The sequence below is a fragment of the Caloenas nicobarica genome, chromosome 3 (assembly GCF_036013445.1).
Source record: "Caloenas nicobarica isolate bCalNic1 chromosome 3, bCalNic1.hap1, whole genome shotgun sequence".
Taxonomy (NCBI): domain Eukaryota; kingdom Metazoa; phylum Chordata; class Aves; order Columbiformes; family Columbidae; genus Caloenas; species Caloenas nicobarica.
The window spans coordinates 80226654-80249130 of NC_088247.1; the positions used below are offsets into that span (position 1 = coordinate 80226654).

The 22477-nt window shown below is 39.9% G+C and overlaps 1 protein-coding gene across 2 annotated transcripts in view; it reads right to left on the reverse strand.

Annotated features, from left to right (window-relative positions):
* Positions 1-18228, reverse strand: part of HEATR1 (HEAT repeat containing 1) — a 40107-nt gene extending 21879 nt beyond the window's left edge. Inside the window, exons 1-21 of one of the 2 annotated variants that reach the window (XM_065630472.1) lie at positions 18177-18228; positions 17741-17919; positions 15410-15626; positions 14343-14484; positions 13723-13824; positions 12506-12646; positions 11719-11930; positions 10364-10497; positions 9439-9547; positions 8989-9099; positions 8464-8581; positions 7147-7254; positions 6651-6746; positions 5728-5816; positions 5225-5436; positions 4830-4951; positions 4154-4351; positions 2926-3109; positions 2503-2651; positions 747-939; positions 92-264 (exon numbers count right to left, since the gene is read on the reverse strand). In XM_065630472.1, the coding sequence (XP_065486544.1) occupies positions 92-264; positions 747-939; positions 2503-2651; positions 2926-3109; positions 4154-4351; positions 4830-4951; positions 5225-5436; positions 5728-5816; positions 6651-6746; positions 7147-7254; positions 8464-8581; positions 8989-9099; positions 9439-9547; positions 10364-10497; positions 11719-11930; positions 12506-12646; positions 13723-13824; positions 14343-14484; positions 15410-15626; positions 17741-17882 (2952 nt within the window). In that variant the 5' untranslated portion in view covers positions 17883-17919; positions 18177-18228. Of the gene's footprint in view, positions 1-91; positions 265-746; positions 940-2502; positions 2652-2925; positions 3110-4153; positions 4352-4829; positions 4952-5224; positions 5437-5727; positions 5817-6650; positions 6747-7146; positions 7255-8463; positions 8582-8988; positions 9100-9438; positions 9548-10363; positions 10498-11718; positions 11931-12505; positions 12647-13722; positions 13825-14342; positions 14485-15409; positions 15627-17207; positions 17299-17740; positions 17920-18176 lie in introns of those variants that run through there. The other variant, XM_065630473.1, reaches the window with a different exon arrangement.
* Between the last annotated feature and the right edge of the window lie 4249 nt (positions 18229-22477).

Below are 22477 nucleotides of genomic sequence, written 5' to 3' on the forward strand. Positions count from 1 at the left end.
AGTACAGCTAACTTGATTTCTTTTAGAAAAGACAGGAGCTCACAGCAGAAGACAAAACTTGTATTAATGTACACCTTAGTGACAGAAATACCTGTGTTATGTATGTAGGGTCAGATATGATCTCTTCCGTCTTTTGCTCCAAATGCTGAAGAACAGGATGCAACAGAGACTCCTTTATCTCTCTCAAGGAACAGAGGCAGTTGAGAGCAGCCCTTCGAACTTCACTCACAGGACTACCCAAGTTAATTAGCAAAGATATCAGCACTGCAAAAAGAATGAGGGAAGGAAGGAAGGAAGGAGGAAAAGACAACACAATAAAGTGAGTGGTCAGAATTTTACTGTATCCATCCCTGAAGAGGACTTTGGAATTCAAAAGTCATCTCTTTTCACTATAAACCTCTAGACCACACAAAACCAACAATCTCACAGATCCGTGATCATATATTGCTACTGACTGCCACACCCTTGTACTGCACAGAAAGTAAGGTGCAGTAACTGACTTCTTCACCACAGGAGAATGTCTCTTTAATACTTTTAAGATTAAAAAAAGAAGCGGTTTCACCTATCTCTAAGCTTGGGCGAGTAACTGCAGCAGTGAATGAGCAAGAGAGTTGTCCCAGCCTACTGCAACTGAACATGACTAACTATAGATACATTTCATGGTATATAATATAGTAAAATTGCACAAAATTTAAAAATACTATGACTAAGTCTTAAGATGAGGGATAGGTACTACTTTACTTTACCTGGAGATGAGGGTGATAGCACCTCTTTCTTTTTTTGATATGTCTGTGATTCAAGCAGTGCACAGCCTATATAGAGAGCTTGAGTCTGTAACATTGCATTGACTTCATAGTTCAGGTGATTTGAAAGGTTATAACTGTAGGTCCATAAAATTGAAAGGAATTTGAAGAGAATCTCTGAATCTTTTAGATGTACCTTGAAGTTAACCAAAAAAAGAAAAAAAAAGAAGCATGCACTTGTTTAATAACCTTAATTTATTTGGCAAACTACTACTCACACCACCTGATAAACCACGCAAATCAAAGGAGTACTCAGAAAGAGAACTAGACTCCGAAACATTTGGGAAGGAAAAGTTATTGAGTAGATGCTTTTGGTAAACAGTACTTGCATGTCTATACAAGTCCACACATTGCTTAACAGTTGGCTTATTTAGTTTAATAGATAACTCATAATCTATAGCTATGTAAATGCAAGGGATTTCTTTTTAACTATAAAAACACTAAAAAGACTAAAACCACATCCATATGAACATATGCCAACAGTGCAAGAAAGTTGTTATATGCAAAATAAAGCAAAACGAAGAACTTCTATTTCCTTCTAATCCCTGACTCTTTCATCAGACGTACAAAGTGATTTTCATAAGTCTGTAAACTAGTGTCTCGGAAGATGTGGGCCTCCAATTTCCTTGTACAGTGCAGCTTTCTGTGCTGAGTATTCATGCTAAACTTTATTCTTGGAATTTGTCCTGGATTGGCTCTATAGGCTTTGTAATAATAGAGCATAGATGAAAATCAACAAATTCTGAATCATAAATGCATCACTGACCATCGCACACACAGGGCAGAGTGCCTTCTACCCCTCCGCAATAGGAATAGCTGCTCCAAGAAGATTCAATTCAGTTTTTCACATATCTACGTCCAATTACCTTAATTTTGCTTTAGGACCTCTCTGGCAAGATTAAACGACGATAGCTTCTAATTTTGAAGCAGTTATATTGTCTCCTAATAGTATCTTGCTTACTACACGGTCAGCTTGCTCAGTCAAAAAAATCTCACTAAAATTCTTTAACAGCTCAGTGTCAGTACCATTTCCCTACATCTTGTACGTTACTTTGTCTAATTATCAGTTACTCCAAAAATTAACATCAGAAACAAGTTTTGTTATTAGCAACAAGTTATGTTGCCATTTTTTCCTACGTCTGTGTTTGTCTCAAATTCCAGTAACAGCGGCTTGGTATCAATTCACTTGCTTCTCTTTTCCTCAGAATGTACAGTTATTACTCCCAGTCATCTAAAACCCAGACTGTCAAAATCCCTCATTCTCTTCAAAAAATGTATCACTCAACGCGAATGAGAAAACATGAGACAACGTTTTAGGGAAACGTGCAATATCTTCTAAAACGTTTACTTTCACTTTTTGTGTTTAAAAACTAACAAATTTTACAGAGCAACTGTTGCTTTGCTCCCAGATAGGACCAAAAGTTTTAGCTCAAACTTGAAGTTCTTGACCTTGTCCTGCAAATCAGGATTATGTTTTCACCTTTGCCACAACTGGTCCACTTATTGGCTTTTTTACTTTAGTTTTTTATTACTACATTTAATAAGGGTTAACTAACCAGCTCAAGCTTAGAATTTCGCCTCCTCACAGTACTTGCATGCCACAAGCAGTGTTGCCTGATCTGTTCTCCGTTTTTCTGTTTTCCTTACAATTATGTAGTTGATGACTAATAAATCAGAGCAACAAATGCAAAAATATTACCTTCAGTAAGAGATTCATCAATGCTCTGTACTGAACTGCATTGCTTCCCTCACTAGCTCCACAGACAAGGAGGTCAAATAGCCCCAACAAGAGGTGCAGGTAATCTTGGCTGTCTTGATCTAGAGATTCAGGATTCCACCAAGTTTCCTCTAAAAAAATACAGGTTATAAATAAGACACAGTGGATGCATATGAACACCTTCAGAAACCACGAGAAAAAGGACATCTCTAGTTAAAAGACGACACTATATTTGGCTGATTTCATGTTCACAAGTAAGTAATCTTTACAGATCTCAGTGACAACAATTGAAGAAGGTTAGCGAAGCACGATTTGCATGTTTTCTGAAGACTTCTGAAGACAAAAAACTTAACCTTCCTTCTTCACTTCATTGATATAAAAGACAGTCAAAACCTTGACACCTACCTTTTGAAAAGGACAGAGGAGGTTTCAGACCATTAATGAAGTTTTTCAATAACAACAGGAACAAAGCTGACTCCTCTGCATGAGCAGTCTGATCACTGTCGAGCTTTTCTATATACGCAGTTAACAAGTCCTGAGGCACCAAAGTTTCCTCTGTTGTTTCAACAGACCAATTTAGGGGAGTTTCCTGTGAATGAAAATTCATTTTAGTGTATACTGTAACAATTTAATCACATATAAACCAGAGAATTATCACTAAAATTCAGCAATATTTAATTTTCAACCTTCAAAGAGGCATCCTTATGAATTCAATTACATTTCTGATTTTACATTTAAACCTGTGCCTGCAGTTTTAAAACCTAGGCCAGTTTTTACTACCCTAACTAACAGCGTACGTAAGTGAGGTAACAGAAGAGTAAAATACCAGTCTCTGTAAAACATCTCTTTAAAGGCACTAGGAGTTAGAGCATTTGGTGGACAATCAGTTTCATCCTTTCATCTAGGTCTGTTCTAGCAACATAATCCACACCTTTCAGATATCTGTATATACAAAAACTCTTTAATGGAATAATCTGAGTCAGAATAACTAATTACTGTGTATTGCTCTGTGTGTGTGAGGGGGTGCACACACACAAGCACAGCCCTGCTCACATGGGCTTCTTACAGCCCCTCTAAGTACTGAAAGGCCGCAACAAGGTCTTCCCAGGCTGAACAACCCCAACTCAGCCTTTCTAAACAGGAGAGGTGTTAAGCCCTCCGACCATTTTCGTAGCTCTCCTCTGGAACCACTCTTAGCATAAGCTCTTTTCATACTCAGCTGCATTTCTTTCTTTCCCCTATTGAACAAGTAAGCAAAACCTTTACTCAACGACTAAACCCCTTGATATTCCTAAGGCAAACAATGACATCACATGGTGCCACAGGGTAGCTGGCACAAACACCCCAAACTTTGTGCCAAGCTCACAACACTGAAACATTGATCAGCAGGTAAGATGCTAGCCTAAAGCTCTGGAGTTCTTTAATTTTTTAATGCAGATTCACTGGAGTCATAAAACATAAGAGCAATTCTTAATGGCAGCTTCTAGAACAGCTGTCAAGTCTGGTTTTGCTTTGAAAAGAAATGAAGATGTGATTTTCAGTCCTTCTCATGGTTTCTGAACCTCCAATTAAAAAAAAAAAAAAAATTCTCCATTACAAAGCAAACGCCCTCTCCAAACTATTTACATCTTACCTCTGCAGGATCACAAGCTCTGAGATTTTTAATTTTTTTATCCAAGAAACGGAAGACTCTGATAGCCACTGAAAAATAACCTTCCTTCATCTGTGTACTGCAGCAGCACCGAACAAGCACTGAACCAATTATATGAGTAGTTATTTTCTGTCTCATGCTGTCTGATTCCTTTTCAGCAACGAGTATCAGATCATCAACCTTAAAAAAGGGAGTAGAGGAAAAACAACAATAAAAAGTCTGTAAGACACTGAGACTTCACTATGACTTTGCACCATGTTTCATTCGCATGTCCAATTAAATCCTTGTTACCGTCTATCATTGGTAACAAATCACTGCCTGCTGTAATGGTACTCTGGAACCTGAGAATGCACAAACATCTGCTTCTATCAGCTACCCACAGGTATACTTCTTTAGTGTCTAGAATTTTTTCTTCAGGAAGCTAAAAACTCCTGGAATTTAATTACACTAGTAATTTGTCCAAATAGGTAATTGCTTTGCTTCTTTTCCTTATGTTACAGTAGAAATCTGTTATATACATATTTGCCTAGGAGCTTGAGGATGGCATACTAATGCTAACAAGGACACATACAAAGTTCTTCTATATCACATTTGTTCTACTACAGTGACGACCTGTAAAGTAAAAACTCTTAAGGTTAGGGTAACATGGTACACATACCATTTGCAATAGTGAGGAAGGGTCCCCTGAAGTAATGTTTTCAGAAAACAGCAGAATCATTTTCTTGTTGGCCACTCCAATCAACTCTGCAGACTTGCTAGATTTAATTGCCTCTTCAAGAGCTATTCCAAGGAAAAAATAATAATCAGACAATCTACGTATACAAATCACATATTAAAACACTGGAGGCTTAATATTTAGAAACAGCCAGAAACATACTAGACAATTTCTTCATCTTTTCAAAGAGCTTTTTAAAGAACTCTATTCACACTCATAAGATGACAGCTTGTCAGTGACAGCCAGTCTCCTTCAGTAAGTGTGTAGGTTCAATAAGCATGACGTCCTAAATTGTCACAATTTTTCTTTTATCAAATTAGTTACAATTAATGCTTTACCTTCTGGCCAGCCTTTCAGTAAAGGGTGTAAGGAGCAGAGATCAGATTCTGACAGACAACTGGCCATTTTCCAATCTGCAGATTTTGAATTTGCATTAGTCATTACCATAAAAGGTAATAATCGCATTACTGCTTCATCTAGTAGTTCTTTTTTCTCTTTCAAAATCTCCTCTTTGACTAAAATTTGTATTGCTCGCTCCAGAACCTTGTACCTAAAAGAGAACAAGTGATGTTGAAAACCTGTTGCTCAATTATACCCACAAGATTTCTTTGATTTTTTCTCCATTTTCCATGGCAATTTTCTGAATCCAAATAGCAGTGAGAATGTATAAGGAATTCATGGGAAATGGTATGCAAATATTTGAACATTGCTCTTGTAACTCAGCATAGATATAACAAAAAGCGTTTGAAGGAAAACCAGTTTTTAAAGTATTCTTTAGAGTTACTTTCAAAAAATTTAATGGATACAGAAAGAACGCAGACTGAAAAAGGCACAAACGTACCACTTTCCATCCTTTGAAAGATCAGCTCTCTGGAAGATGTTCAAAAGACTTGATACTACTGCTTCTGGATTGACTTGTTCCCTGAAAATCTGAAAAGTAATCAAGAAAAAGAAATGCAAATAGAGTAAAAGAATTTATTGAATGCAGAAATGTTTGGCAAACTTGGTAAACAAACAAAACACTTCATAATTAAATAAGAATGGCTTTTACTTTACATAGTATGACAAAAATACAAGACACATTAAAAAAACCACACTAAAGTTTAAACAAGCACTCACGTGCTTCTATTCCTATTTTTTAGTGATTGAGGATGAATGAACACACAAGACCAATTACACTACTGCTAATAATATTCTCCACTACTACTAGCAGAAGCAATAAAGAAAGACTGTTACTCTAGCTGGAAACAATCAGTACAATGCATTCCAGAGTCTTATGCCATAAACCTGAGCTGGGGTTTAGTAGTCTGCCACTATCAACTGATCAAATGACTCTCATACGGAAAAAATCAACTGAGCACTTCTCACTAACGTAATGACTTGTCACTGCATCATTTTCCATCCAAAAGGCAGATGATATGACTTGCATTTTTATAGAAAAATGTACAGGATAAGCAGGAAGGACACTTCAAATAATAATCAAAGACTGAAATATGCTCTAGTAGCTACATTTAAAAAAATTAATAAATTCGGGTTAACTGCAAAGACTTTGGGAAAGATCAGGAAGCAGAAATTTGGGAGGGAATTGTGAGGAGGTAAACAACAGAAGCCTCCTAAATTTGTGATGTTTCATCCAGTTAAAGGACAAAAGCTGTACGCTAAGGACATGAGTAGAACAAAGGCAATTACAAAGAACATGTTCCAGACATACGTATTCAAGACCAGCTAAAATCTCAGCTGACATATCAAAAGATGCACACTTACCTCCAAAGAACTGAGAGCAGACATTACTACATCTCTGTTGTCATCCTGGAGCCGACCAAAAATTGCTTCTTCTATGAAAGACTGATCAAAGCCTTCCTGAAAAAAATAAAAAAGAGCCAACAGACAAAAATCATTTGTTGGTAGCACAATTTACAGGCTTTTAATGAAATCTGAATCCTAGTACAAGAAAAGAGGTAATATCATCTAAATTAAACCACAAGTAACAGGCAGACTAACTTTGAACAACGAAAGAAAGAAAAACACAAGTATCCATTAACTTAGATTTTACAAGCAGCTTAATAAACAAGAACTACATCCAGACTCCAGAAAAGGGGGAAATGGTGACAGAAGCCTACTGAAAACACCAGGAGAAACAGTGAGGACGACATATGAATAGTTTAATGTATCACTCATCTTCAACGGGTATGTCTGACAAACAGCTTTTTGAAGATATATGTTAAGTCAGTTCTGTAAGTGAGAGATTCAGGACACAAACCTTTGATGTTTCAATAACATCTTTCAAATGCTGAAGAGCCAGGACCCGCACAGCTGGCTGAGGATGATTCAAACTAAGCAGAAGGGAGGTATCGGAGTCTTCCAGAAACTGAAATACAGATTTCACGGTGAATGACTGCATATTAAAAATACCTTAAGTATATAGAAGGACAACTGGAGAAATTATTTCGGCAAATTTTTGGACCCCAAGAAAATCCGTAAAATTCAGACAAAAAAAAGCATGAATTACAGAACAACAATGTTGTATAACCGTTTCAAATTTGGTCTTCTTCACTTTGACAGACAGTTTTTGGAACACGGCTTGTAAAGTACAGTAAGCCACGGATACCTTTTTTTTCCTAGAAAAGCACTACACTTATCTAAGGATTCTGAGAAAGCTCTAGTGACAGTGTCAGTGTGACAGAGCACAGATAGAAACTGTTAAAAAGGCATCTCTGGCAGTCCAACTGTGTGCAGTTATCACAGGAACCTTAAAGGCTAGAAGAGAGTCATATGCCTGTGTTCTGCATGCCTTGTTTTTCTGTTTTTCTTTCAATCCACTTGTTTTTCAGTAACAGAATCTGTGCCTTTGTTAAATCAATACAAAAATACACGAAGCACTTATCTTTTCCTAAGCGCTTTCAGTTGTTCAGTCATTGCAAACAACAGTCATAATACTAACCATCTCTTAATAATAAATTCCTTGGACAGATCTGTTGCGCTAATGGTTATTCTGCACTAGGCTGAGTTTCAAATGCTCTTCCAAAATTGCACAGGAGGAAATCTGTAGTCACTTTATTCTTCCATGTTACGGACTGTAAACATTCAGAAAATCAATGCAACAAAAAGGACCGAGCCACCTTCTCTCAACTGCAATCAAGTTGTTTGTCACCTTTCCCAAAACAGACACCTTTGACGCTGACAAAATCTTTAAGTAAGATGAGGCCTTGCTGGGCACCACCATATTGTCATCATCAACCAGTACAATGTATGTAGTGGCCATGTTCCCAAAGAAAAAAAAATATTGATAGCAATCGAGGCAGGTAGAAATATGTAAATTTTAACCATGAAAAAAAGCTCACACTCACAACTGCTCATGACAAACATGAACTTCAAAGAACTGATAGCTTTTGATTTTACCATAATTTTGATCAAGCCTCCCCCCAAATCACATTCAAGTAAGGTGTGGGGTTTTCCGGTGGAATTGGTAGAGGTTTCATTTAAAAACAGGAAGAAAGAGCAGAACTTTGCCAAAACATCAGCCTTCTGACAGTGTAACCAGATAAGAGCTAGGATCAAAAACTGAGCTTCTACCTACCTTGTATTTGCCACAGCTTAATGAGAGAGAAATAAATTGGTGAAAAAGATTTTGGCCAGCCTCATCTGTGCAATCTTCCAGATGCTTCTCTAATACAGAATCTAAGGCTTTAGGATACCTGCCAACAGACATAAGCCCCGATGTTTTCCATAGAGCATTACAGAAGAACATGTATTTACTAGACAAATACAGGGAAATACAAGGAGGCCGAATGTGCATGCGCTCATTGGAACCAGCTATTTTAAGTAGCAAAGGCAATCAACTGTTATGTGTTAACACAGATGAACAATATGCAGCCCACCAGGATAGGTAATGAACAGAAAAGGTCATGCTCCACAGCAAACAGCTGTACAAAGCCAGCAGGTCTGTGTCCATGTACTACAATGACAACAAAATATACAAGAACAGATCAGTAGAATAAAACTTGGACAAGAATATTGTGCCTACTACACACAAGAAGCCAAGATCATAGCTGACATTGCCATGCTACAGATTGTGGGTCTGTCATAAAAAAATGGAACTTACTTTCTCTCGAGAAGTCTGATAAGAGGAAGCACCTTTTGATTGAGTGCAGCCATTTTGGTGGGATTAGATTCAATCTCTGTACCACAGGAGATAAACTCTTCCAGAAACTTACTAAAATTACAAACAAAAGAAAAAGCCACCATTTTTTGGATGGTACAATTTTCATTAATGTTATAAAGCACACTGCTGAACAGGTTAGGATTAAGATGCATTACTTATTGCAAGTACAGATTTGCTCCTGGCCTGAAGTTTCACTCTGTCCCACAAGTGCCAAAAGCACAGGTCTTCTGGATTAGCCAGTGTTTCAGTTTCAAAATCCAGGTTTGGCGTTAACTTATGAACTCCAAACCCCATGCTCATATAATGCTAATGCCATTGCCAGGAACTAGTTGTTATTAAACCAGAAATGACTGTAGTACTGCAGAAGAAAACCAATCAAAGTTAACTCACGAAGCCAACAGGTGATCTAAATCCTTTTCCAGCGGTATACTCTGAAGAATAGCTTCAAGATGTCTGATGTAAATCTGATTCTCTCTCTCCTCATATTCTTCCTGCTCCTCTAAGGACAACGTGTAATCATAAAAGATGAAGAACAGTTTGAGAATAACCCCCTCATACTGATTAAAGCTACTAGTTTGTACAGGCATCATCCTGTACCAAGCACACAACTTGAAGACCACAATGTTCATTGACTACTAGCACTAACTCTCCATGTGCAAGCAATGCTTTATATCAACATCATTAAAATGCCAAAGGCTGTATTGCTACCAATAAATTTAAATATGCTTTGGAACATTCCAGACCTGCTACCATAACCTGTGCCAGCTACTCCCTACAGCATTCCCTGGCGTTAATCTGGCTCTTTTCAACAAAAGAGCTTTCCTAGCCACGATTTGGCAGTTACAAGTCCACAGTGCAGACAGACTTACTAGTGCAGACACCAGCTACTACTGCGTGGCCAATCAGCCTCACTGTCCTGGGCTGTTCCCAGGCAAGTTTAATTCACCAGGTAAACGTGGATCTCAAACTACATATGGACCACGCATGATCTACCTAAACATTATTTTGCAGTACTACAATGCATCTCGGATATATTGTCAGTCAGGGATTTCATATATCAAAATTAAGTTACTGCTGAAATACTGCAAATCGACATCTAAATCAAAGCAATATAGATGTAACAATGCCTAAAATAGCCTCCTCTGTAGGATCTGGAAAAACAATCAGCAACACATACACAAAAGCACAATCAGGTCTTCACGTGTATTGGCACAGTTGTAAAGGCAGAAGCAACTAAAATTACACAGCTACAACGTTGACCACAGCCATGTGTCCATAAGACTCAAAAAAAAAGTAAAAATGTATGCTAACTTACCCGTATCACTTTTCACGACAGTGCAAACAAGATGAGGCAAGAGGTAACGCAGAAGAGGAGAGATATCGTAGCCTGATGAAAGGTCTTGCAAAAGTGTTACCAGTTCCGGGGTTTTGCACAGATAATTAAATGGCCTGCACAATGGAACAGGGAAATTAAAAAAAACAAGTATGCACACTCATCTGGGTCACCAACACTTTCAAACCATGCAGACTTCCTAAAGATTCAATTTGCAGCATCAGGTAACAGCCTCATTGTAAGCAAATGCTGAAAAGATTTAAAGGGTTCCAGTTTCTTATTGCCAGAGGTTTATTGGCACATTGAATAGCCAAGAAGAAAACACAGTACTGCCAGTTATGTTGAGCACAGTGAACATACCTATGTTTTTGTCAAGTTGGTAGTAGAAGTAAAAAGAGTTGTATGGATTGCATGAAGAGCTATCCTGGCATTGCAAAGAGCATATCTATCACCCAGCAGCAGCAAAAGGAAGGGATGAGAAATAATAGCTCAATGACAGGAGATCTTCCAAGAGAGGAGAAGCAATTTTCCTTCCTGCTAACAAGAAGTTTCTCTCATCTGGATGCTGCATAATGCATCAGGCATGCTTCTCCCTAGTTCCCACACCTTAGCTTTTAACCCATTTTCCTCTTCTGTGCTGTGTTGAAGTATCTGGAAGGTAATCACTGTACTTATCCCAGCAAAGATTTATTCTATTGAAATACTCACGCTAACCTCTCTGCCAGCAAGCAACACCCTGCAGCATGCAAGAGTTCCATCACCATGTTCAACTGCACATCATCACAACTAGTGAACTGTAACAGGGCAGGGCAGACAGATCGATGGGAAGCAAATACTATCTGTACTTCTGGAAGAACACCTGACTTGTGGGACCAAAGAAGTGGTAGTATAGAAGCACTTACACTTCAGGTGTTAAACTACATGAACTCAAAACCCTTCCACTGCAGGGACAGAACTTCTTTCCTTCCACCTCTTCAAATAACCTCAAATTTGCACTACCATTACTATGCTGGCTTCTCTTCCGGGATTTCCACTTTCAAGAAAAGCTCTTACTGTCAGGGCTCGGTTTTGGATATTGACAGTAATCCTCTACTGTGGGAAGCAGCAGAACAGGGACCAAAAGATGACAGACTTGCACCACTGAGACTCTTTAGCTATAGTGAGCATAAAAATTTTCAAAGTACACCAAAGAAACTTCTGAGCCCTTTGAAATGTCAACTATCAAAATTTCTGATAGGAAAGTGTCTCTTTAATAGGAGGCTAAAAAAAAAAATCAAGTTATAAAAGTGCAGTCTGAGCTCTTAAAAAGTGGTAAACCTCAATTCATGAAAACTTACTTTTTCCCAAGGTTGTCTCCTTTCTGAGTTTGTAGAAGCAGGTTCAAGCATGCCACCCCTTCCCTGACTAATGAGGGCACTTTAGATAATGTCTTGCTTATCTGTAACATCAAGGAATGCACCAATGAGGTCTCCACTGTCACTTTCACTGTCATCTGGGAGATTATCATGTATGTTGCAGCTCTGTAATCCTGTATAGAGGATTTCAAGCCCTAGAAAAAGAGATAAAGGTAGATTTTTAACACACAGAAATGAAAAAAAAGTACATTAACATAAATATCATTTTCATTCTGACATCCATGGAATCACACTACCTTCTTCTCCATATGTTAACTTTTCAGGGAACTATAAATTCAACTTCCAAGAAGAAAAAGCTGTCGTGCAGGGTGCACATGTACAGAAGACACACTCATTAACTGTTGCTCTGTTAACAGAGCAGCAATCCTGGATGAAAGAGGATATTAAAGCAGGCTGTCCACCCTGACTCCATTTCCTCACTGTTCAGCATGGTAAGTCTCTAAGGCAAACAGGTTCATTCAAACTGTGTATCCACTTCTCACAGCTCTATTCCACATGCTACACAGGAAACAGTTCTTACACCCCTCATCTGAAGTGTTAGAAAGTATTACTAGTCATGGACTTTCACCTGCCCCATGATTCCAAGCATGTTAAGAGTGACATGATACATGTCACATAGGATGTCCCTCTTACATATTTTCTGCAGAAAGCATGTTGGCACAACACAGTACACTTCATCACACAGGAAGGAAAACAAAGCTTCACATACCTTTTGGATGTAAGGCAGTAGCATAGAGACTATAGTGTTTGTTATCTTCTCTGTGGCTCCAAGGGCTGATACAATGGTGGAGGCATAAAACACAAGGAGAACTCTCAGTTGACCTGAGTTGCCAGGATACTCTGAAAAGACCTGTACCACAGAAAAATTAGTTGTTCGGACATCAGGAGAAGTAGAAACACACATTTGGCTTCCCCCTAAAACCGGCAATACATCAAACTCTCCAGCACGTGAGGTCTACCAGCTCCTGTGGGCACAACTGAAGTCATCAACTCCTCCCAGCAGTAACCCTCACCAGAAGTTACTGCTCCCTCTTGCAGACAAGGCATAAGGAAACAGGTTCTATTCCTCAGCTACTGTAGTTAATCATAATAAAGTAACCTAAATCACTTGTGATTTTGGTGTAGTGCTCAAGACTGAGAACTGGACAGCCAAAAAGCTGACTGGTATCTGTTTAACAGCCCATACCACACCTGTGAACAAGCCCTGTTATTGAGTGTGCTTTGTTTTGTTTGATAGTGCATGCATTCTAGTTCTCCAAATAATTGGAACTGCCGTACATCTTACCTTCTGAGACTATAAAACTAGCCCTCTATTTGACATTAACTGAAAAAAACCCAAATAAATCTGTTCACCTTCTAACGTTCTCAATTTGAAGTTCTCATTAATATCAGAAGAGGTCCATTTAGAACAACCATGACAACCCCCAAAAGAGACACCCAAATTCAAAGTAGTTACAAACTAACAGCAGAATGACTTTAAAAATAAATGACGACAATGAAGTACTTTTAAGCAATATAGTATCTTTTAGCAATAAATTATTGCCAAATTGTCTTGTGGGAAGCAGCAGAACAAGGACCAAAAGATGACAGACTTGCACCACTGAGACTCTTTAGCTATAGTGAGCATAAAAATTTTCAAAGTACACCAAAGAAACTTCTGAGCCCTTTGAAATGTCAACTATCAAAATTTCTGATAGGAAAGTGTCTCTTTGGTTCTCAGTCACTTTCTTGCAAGAATTTCTGATAAGACTGTCATCTATACATATAATGAGAAATACATTTTCATATTATTTACTAATAAATTACTCCTTTTACTATTTGATACACAATTCAAAATATTAGTAAATAGCATAATACTATACAAATACAAAGATAGGGAAAAGCAAGGGACAACAAACAAGTAATTTTCTAAAATAAATGAACAACCTTCACAGATTTTGCCACCAGTCTGCAGATGAAATCCATGAAATTCAGGTCTTTGTAGCAGTGTGTAATGACAGTACCCCTTGCCAGTGGAACTCCAGGTTTCTTCACATGGTAAAAAAAGTAAAATTAGAACACTCAAGGGTAAAGTGAAGTACCCGAAGTAAAAGTCAGTATAATCCCTAAATTAATCCCACCAATAAATTAACACAATTTAAACTTAAATGGAAATCCACACATCTCTCTGGAATTTTTTGCATCTACATTAAGACAGACAATTAAGAACATTACGTATGATCTACATTCAAATAAACATGTATTTTAGTAATTGACATATCTTCCTAGCAGTAGCAAACACTTGCATCTTAAAAGCATACTTTAACTTTGCCAAAACAAAGAGTAATTACAATCAAAGCTTTTTATAATTAACTTTATATTTAAGGAAAGATAGCAGGGGCAACATGTGGGCATTCAGGATTCATCCCTGCAATTAAATCTTTCAGTACAGTCCTACAACTAACCACATGAACAGGTGGACTATATTCATAAACCTAGTAAGAGTCAAGATATGATTAATACAGTCCCTCATGTTTCTCCCAACTTGCATCTGTTAAATACTTTACCCTTATTGGATCCATCCAATGCCATTTGTGAGTTGGGCTTTTTATATCTAAAAGTTGAATAACTCTCACAAAGAGCTTAGTCTCATGATATGGCAGAACACAACCAATCAAACTATCTTGATTGTAGAGATGGATGTGAAATCTGAGGAAAAAACATATATATACAGTTAAAAATTATCTGCAAGTCCAAAAGAAAGACCCAGTCATTGTTCTTCTCACAACACCTGGCTTACTTGCTTTTAAGCAAGACGAGATGATTGTCAGACTGACTCAGACACGTGGTCCGCCTACACTTCAGAATCCCAAGGTGGCCACTAGCCTGTATGGGCTACAGGAAAGAAACAGTGCTAGCAATTTTCCTCCTCATTCTCAGTAGTTTTAGGTCCCTAAAGGACTTAAGATTACCTTAGTTTTCTCTGCACAGATTTCAATATTAAGCCTGACATTACAACAATCTAATATGAGTGTCGGTATAATGTGTGCATTTAAAAAAAAAGTGATTCAAGGGTTGTATCAACAAAATCGCCCACTCTTTTGCAACAAGAAATATTACACTTGACACATCTGGATCGGTTAATTTACATAAATAAATACATCACTTCACAAAATACTTGGTTTGTTTTTTCTTCACACCTTCCTACATAACCTTGAAATAAGAATACTTAGCTCATGTTATAACATAAGGGCATGCCATTCATGGTTCACAGTAAATATTGAGAATTATAACACACTTCTAAAAGTGTGTTATATAAATGCCTCTCTAGGTCCTCTGTAAGATGGCTAGAGCTGGGCAAATTTGGTGAAAGACAGGCAAGGAAATAATTGCTTTTATATAGACTATCACGATAGATCAAAATTTTCACAGAAATTTATCAAAATACGAAAATCTAATTGGCAAAGAAGAACATATGGCCTCATAAAGACTAAGCCCAAATGGATATTTTTAAGATTTTAACCTGTATTTTCAGAAAACCAAAGTAAAATTATTCAATTATTTTTCTCATGGGGAAAAAAAAATCTGGCATTTCCAGTAGCCTTTTCTATTGACATGTAGGACAGTGGATTACCTGTGAATCAGCCATTCAAGGCACTTCTGGGCTGGTTTAAGCATAAAATATGGGGACAGGTGAATCAGGAACAATGAAATATTCTCATCCAGCTGCTGATTTACGGCTTTAGACTGAACACTGCGTTCCAGGCCTTTGGACGTGGAACTAAACAAACTGGACTGGAACACTTCAAAGGAAGGATCGATCCCCATCAGCTCTTCTAAGCCAGTGCATCCTGTGGAAAAAAAAAAGGGAAGAATGCTTTAAGCGTAACCGTTTTATCCCCCCGGTACTATCCACCTACCTTCTCACTGGCATATCCAGCTTCTTTTCTATATAGGCACATGTCATCCTCACTAAGCAGATCGAATCAAACAGTCAGCAGGTCTAAGACCAAAACTTTCGCTACACGTAACATATTTCTTAACTGACAAAGAAAAAAAACATTAACGAGTACCAGCAGAGCGCTCTTACAGCAATGCATCTTACAGCAGCATCCTGGGCTGTGTTAGTGAGAGTGCAGTCAGCAGGCTGAGGGAGGGAAACTGCCCCCTCGACTTGTGAGATTGCATCTGGAGCACTGTGTACAATTTTGAGCTCATCAGTAAAATAAAAACATTGACATACAGGTGCAAGTCCAGCAGGGGAATACTGAGAAGATGGTCAGGGGACTGGAAAATAACATAAAAGGAAAAAGAGGAACTGGGTTTGTTCAGCCTGGAGCAGAGACAGTCAAAAGGAAATCTTCATGCTGTCTGCAAATACTTAATGGGATATAGCGTAGGTTATCAAAAAGACAGAGCCAGGCCCTTCTCAGAGGTGCACAATGTAAGGATTGGAGGCAACAGATGCAAGCCAGAACAAAGGAAATCCCAAGTCAATGTATGGCTTTATTTTTTTTTTTTAAACACTAAGGTGGTCAAACATGGGATCAGAGGCCTAGTACTGGATCGGAGATTATGGAACCTCCATCCTCAAACTCAGCCAAATACAGGTCTGAGCAACCCGAGCTAACTAACCCTGTCCTCAGCTGGGCTAGTTCCAAATGAGCTCCAGAGATCCCTTCCAGCAAAAATTATTCTATGATTTTATATGGATGAAGGAGGTAAAAGTACCTCATTGAACAAATCAAAATACAATGTGCCATGTACACCACTGGAAAAACATTGGAATTATTTCTTTTACACAAGCCTGTAAATATTAATGGCTAAGCACAAAGCCAACCACTTCTGCTGAAATAAAGAAACCAGGTGGCTGGGTGAAATATGGAAGAAATAAATTATTATATGCAGGAGTTTTATAGTAACTATTTAAGTAATTAAAAAAATACTCAGTTGTATCACAGACATATATATCTACAAACTTGTTACTTAAAATCAATATATGCTGTCAATACTTGTGGTTTTATAAAACAGCTTTCTTACTCAAGAACTATCACACACCTGGGTAAAGTTCTATGCAAAATGGAAAGAGATAAGCACAAAAGATTTGAAGCATGCAAACACAACAATGGTTTTTGCTATTTTCAATTATTTGTGGCCATAATGTTACCAAAGAGCAGGGTGACAGCATGTTTTCAGGAAACCACAGAGTTCAGGTTGGAAGTGACCTTGGGAGATCTCGAGTCCAAAGTCCTGCTCAAAGCGGGGTTAGCCCTGAGATCAGACCAGCATGCTCAGGGCATAATCCGGTTGAGGTTTTCAAATAGATGGATAGCACAACCCTCCCTGGACAACCTGTTCAACTGGTTGACTGTCCCCATGGTGAAAAAGCTTTTCCTTACCTCCAATTTCAACCTCCGTTTTTTTCAACTTACGTCCATTGTTTCATGTCCTCCAGCCACGCATTCCTCGGGAGAGCCTGATCCATCCTGAAGCCTCCTCACAGGTACAAGCAGGCTGGTATTAGACCCCTCAAACCTTTTTCTTCTCCAGACTGAACAAGACCAAACACGTTCTTCCCACCAGTCTCCCCTTAGAGAGCAAATTCCCCAGACCACTCCGAGTCTTCCCCATCACCTCACCAGAAATGTGCTCCTAAAGGGCCTTCTCTGTGATTTTCCCACGGACGGGAGTGATGCTGACTAGCCTGTAGTTTCTTGAATGATCCTTTAGACCAGAGGTGTCAAACTCATTTTCACCGGGAGCCACATCAGCCTCGCGGTTGCCTCCAAACGGCCAAATGTAATTTTAGGACTGCATAAACGTAACTGCTCCTACAGTCCTATAATTAGCCCTGCTTTAGACCTTTTCTGTATGTGGGCCTGCCTTTCCCATTTCTCTTTCGCCAGCTGTTTCTGGATAGATACACGATTTGTAAAACCACGGGCGCCTCGACAGCCGGACTCACCGATGGCAAAGAACGTGTCCCTGTCAATAGCCGCGGCTTCCCGGCAGCTGAACAGCAGCGACGCCGCCTCGCTGCGCTGCAGGAGGCTGGGATCGGTCTGGGGGAGCGCCAGCCGCTTCAGCTGCTCCGCCAGGGACGTCATGGCTTCGAGTGCCGAGGAAAGGAGCCTCCGAAGAAACCTGACGGCAGAGAACCACGGCCGGCCGGCGGCTGCGGCAGCTGCACGGACACACGACGCGTCCCCCCCGGCCCCCGGTGCAGGCCCGGCTGCCAGATGCCCCTCTGGGGCGCGCAGACGCGGGGATGCGCTGGGCCCCGACAAGCCGGGGAAGAAGAGGGGCAGCGGCAGCCGGTGACAGCCGCCCCAGACCCAGACCCAGACCCAGACCCAGACCCAGACCCAGACCCAGACCCAGACCCGGCCCCCGGCACCGACCTGGCTCCGCGCCGCCCCGCGCCGCTCCGTGCAGGGCCCCACGTGGGCTGCGCGCGCCGCTAACCCGGAAGCAACGGCTCCAGCGGCACGGGAAGCTCCCGCCCCCGAGCGGCAGGGAGCCGCCCCGCCGAGCGCGCGCCACCTGCGGGCGCGGCGGTGCTGGCGCGTGGCGGGCGGCCGTTGGGCACTGGGGGGCCGGCGAAGTGGCCGTTGGGAGTGGCCGTTACCCGCGGTTTGGTGCGTTCGGGCGGAGACCGGCCGGCCCGTGTTGGGGAAGCAGTCGGTCCAGGTGGCAGCTCGAGGTGCGAAGGCCCGCGGCGCCGGCGGGTGGAGGGAGGAGCCTCGGCAAGGTGTCTGTGGCAAGGGGTGCTGCTGCCCAGCAACAGCTCCAGCTGTGGGTGTGGATCCACTAAACGAGGGCATCCTGTCTTAGTAGTAAGGGTGTGCACAGCCAGAGTTGTTCCACCTCAGGAATTTTCCATATCTGGAGTGAGTGATGCTGGGCTGAGTGCAGGACTCCCATGAGCAAAAGGTCGTGAAAGCTACTGTAGTGTATATGGGCTAGATCCCAGTTACAGAACTGTATAGGTTGGAAGAGACCTCTAAAAGTCGCCTGATCTATCCTCAGAGCAGGGCCAGCTTAGAGCAAGTTGCTCAGAGTTTTGTCTGGTTGCATTTGGAGTATCTCTAAGGATGGAAATCCTACAGCTTCACTGAGCCCCTTGTCCATGGTTTGGTCACCCTCAGATTAAAAAAAAATTCCTAATATGAAACACCATGATGTTTCCCAGCTGTTTGCATTCAGGGCTGCGGGATCTGCACCTGAAAGTTGGTGCACAAAGTCAAAAAGGGAATGTGGCTTGTGACAAACTGGGGGAAGCCTTGGGGGACAGGGAAAGGAGAAGACAGAATAAACTTGATTTCAGTTCATATAAGTGCATGGACAAAATGATGCCAAATACAACAATTCCAGCATGAAGATCTGGAAAATTATTTCCATACATTGTTGAGAAGCTCTATACCTATGGCAGAAATAACAAATTTGCTTACATAGTAAAGCAGTGTTACTTGGCAATCATTTATCATGCTGTAGAAATATAAAAAACTGATAAAAGTTTAGGGTTGCAGAGAATTGTTTAAATGCTTAGTTTTATCCATTAGGAATATCCACTGATTTCAACAAGACACTTTACTTGTATTAAGTTAAACCTTTGTAGGAGTGGGAGCAGAGTGAGGAAATGAAGCTCGATGTCTGACTTCGTGCTTGATTATGTTTGCTGGTGCCTTGTCAGAGACCACATATTAACTCTATATCATGCTACTTATGGTATTTGGATGTAATGATGGCAATTGCTGAGCTGTTAAGGGTTGCTACCACTGCAGTTATAACAGTGTTAAGGTGTTTGGAGACTATTACTGATTTCCTATTGCTGGCTTGCTATTATTTTCTGGTTGTTCTAACACTGAGATTCTGATCATATAGCAAGTGAGCTGCAAACGAAGAGCCCGATTTATTGCACTTTTTCACATTCTCTGTGGTTTCTGTGGATCTTTTTCCTTTATGAAGCCCTCATGTGACCTATTTTTAGCATGGTTAAAGCCTGCATAAATATGCATGCTTCCATGTCTAAAAATACCAAACATTGAAATGTGTAGACTTTGCAAAGGACAGAAAGCTGTTTCTGAAATAGAAATATAGAGGTTTTTTTATCAATGTGGTTTGTTATTTGAATACTCTAGCCAGAAAGATAAACTAGAAGTTGTAAATGCTGAAATGTGTTCAGGTTTTCCAGTACTCCTATCCTACTTTATTCTTTCTCATAGGGAGCTGCAAGACAGAGGCTTTATACCTTTGTGCTTTCTATTCCATCCTTGTTTGGTTTCAGAGTAAAGCTGAGATTCCCTTTGGAGGTTAATTGGAGGAACAGAGACACCTACAGAGGGAAAAATATTTGTTCTTGATTTAATTGTGAAAAAGTGTTTCCTGGGAAAAATATAAAAGCAGAAAATCTGCTAGGAAATATGCTTAGTTGGATTTGTAATTCCCCAGTGTTGAAGCTGGATATCACAGACATTTGCTCCATGCTGAACTACAAAGAGATGCATTTCTGAACTTAAATCAAAGCCTGTTTCAACCAGTCCCTTTAGCTTCTGAGTGCCTGCATCATCACATAGCTAGTCTGTGTGGCTGGAATTCTTGTAGCCACACTACAGCTGAGATCACCTCTGCTGATGGCTGCTATTAAATGGCATTTGACAGGTTAGATTGTCTGTTAAAAATCTTGAAGTCTTAGAATATAAATTGTCATATGATAATTTTTCTTTGGAAAGAAGTGATCTGTTTCAAGCATTTTGTGTAAGCCCATTCACTCCTGAGTACTGGTGTTTTTAAAAAGATTTGATTGAGAAATGCAAACACTGTTAAACTTATAATGTTTTTTACATCTGGGTAAATTTGTGCTACCGCTAGTGCAAATATAACTGATGTCTTTATCTAGGTAAAGATCTAATCTTATATTCCTTTCCTTCCAACTCACCTCACCAGCTGTGTGTGTGTAGAGCTCTATCTGCTGTGGTAAGTAATGCAGCCCAGTAGGAGGAAATTTGTAGAATGAAGTGGTGCTGAGGAACCCTTGTCACACTGTATGCCTTTCAGAGGTTTTGTGCAGACTAGATTTTGTTCTGCCTTGTAGACCAAATTCCCATTAGGTGTGCGCCCAGAATGCATCTTCTGTTTTCATTTCATGTATAGGCAACAGATGGGGAGGAATTTCGTTTAAAGAGGAAAAGGGAATTACATCTGGTACAAAAAAGTACTGTTTGGTAGCATGCAATTGTAATATATCAACATGAAGATAAGGGATTGAGTACTACCTATACAATTTACTGTTTACATACAAAGAGAGTATTTGTATTAAGTATTCTTACGTACTCTCAAAAGATTCTTAATTCATTTGCTAAGATGTTTAATATTTTTCCTCGTTGCACCACCTCCTGTACTCTAGTGATTCACCATGGTTTTGGATTGTTAAAACAGTTCCGAAGGAGATGGAAGACAGCCACCTTCCATGTGCTTCACCATCGTTTGCTAATAATCTTGGTGTGTTCCCTGGCGTTTCCTTATGCCATTGCTAATAGACAATGTGACAGTGCCTGACATCTAAAATATGATCTGATTGCAGTGTAATGAAGTAATATTAAAACCTTACTAGGATACACAAAGGAGACTGTAACCACCTTAGAGTGAATTGAGGTCTCTTAACTTTTAAAGCAAAAGTAGGTGTTAACAGATATGTGTGTTTAATGTGGGTATATGTATGCTAAAAGACCTGTAAACCGATCTGTGTTCTAGAGCAGTGGATTAAACACTTTGTAAACCAAGGTAATCTTATTGTCAAGGAGTATATTTTGTTTTGCTATTGGTTGCAGAAGGCATGCCAGTATTTTGTAGTTTTGGAGGCTGTGCAGTTAAATTGTGCTACTCTGAGCTAATCTGTCCCCTTTTTTCTTAATTCATGTACTGTAATTATCAGGAAGAGCAGTGCTTTATTCTGTACTTTAAGGCTGCAGTAATGTATATTTCTCTGGTTTCAGTTCTTTCTGCTCTCTGTGACAGTGCAGCAGTCACTTCTTGACGTGGCGAAATGATGAGACAGTACCCTTCTGCAGTGTATACATTGATAAGGCCTTGAGGCCATTATTCCCTTGGCTAGGCTTTTGTTAGAAGCAAAGAAATTGGAACTGTTGTATTGTGTAAATTTGCAAATATGTAGAATGAGAGAGTTAAGATTTGTTTTCCCTATCTACCCTCCCTGCCCTGAGGGCTTGATCTTTTTATGCTTACATTAGTGAAACTCAGGAGTAATTCTGATGAGGTCAGTGGAGTTGTATGAGTGTGCAGCTGATGTAACTGGAGGCAGAAACAATCAAGTGTAGTTCAGTGGTGACTGAGGTTACAGAGAATTGCAGTTCTCATTGCTGGAACAGGACCGAAGGGAGAATAATTCTTCAGTTGAACTGAAGGGCTGGAAGAAGCTTCCTTGTTAGGCAGTGTATGAAGCACGTCATCGACTTACTGACCACTGTGGCAGGCGGTATCATGTTTCCCTGGCTCTTCTTGGAAAATCTGTTGCAGCTTCCCCAGCCATAAATTCTCATGTGTAGCTGCATTCCAGATCTAATAATAAATAGAAACCCTCTGGATGGGGTGGCGGGAAGCTATTTTGGGGATTTTACTGTATTAAAGGCTTTGCAATATGGTAATACAAACGGAGGGCTTTTGAATCAAAATGGTTGTAACA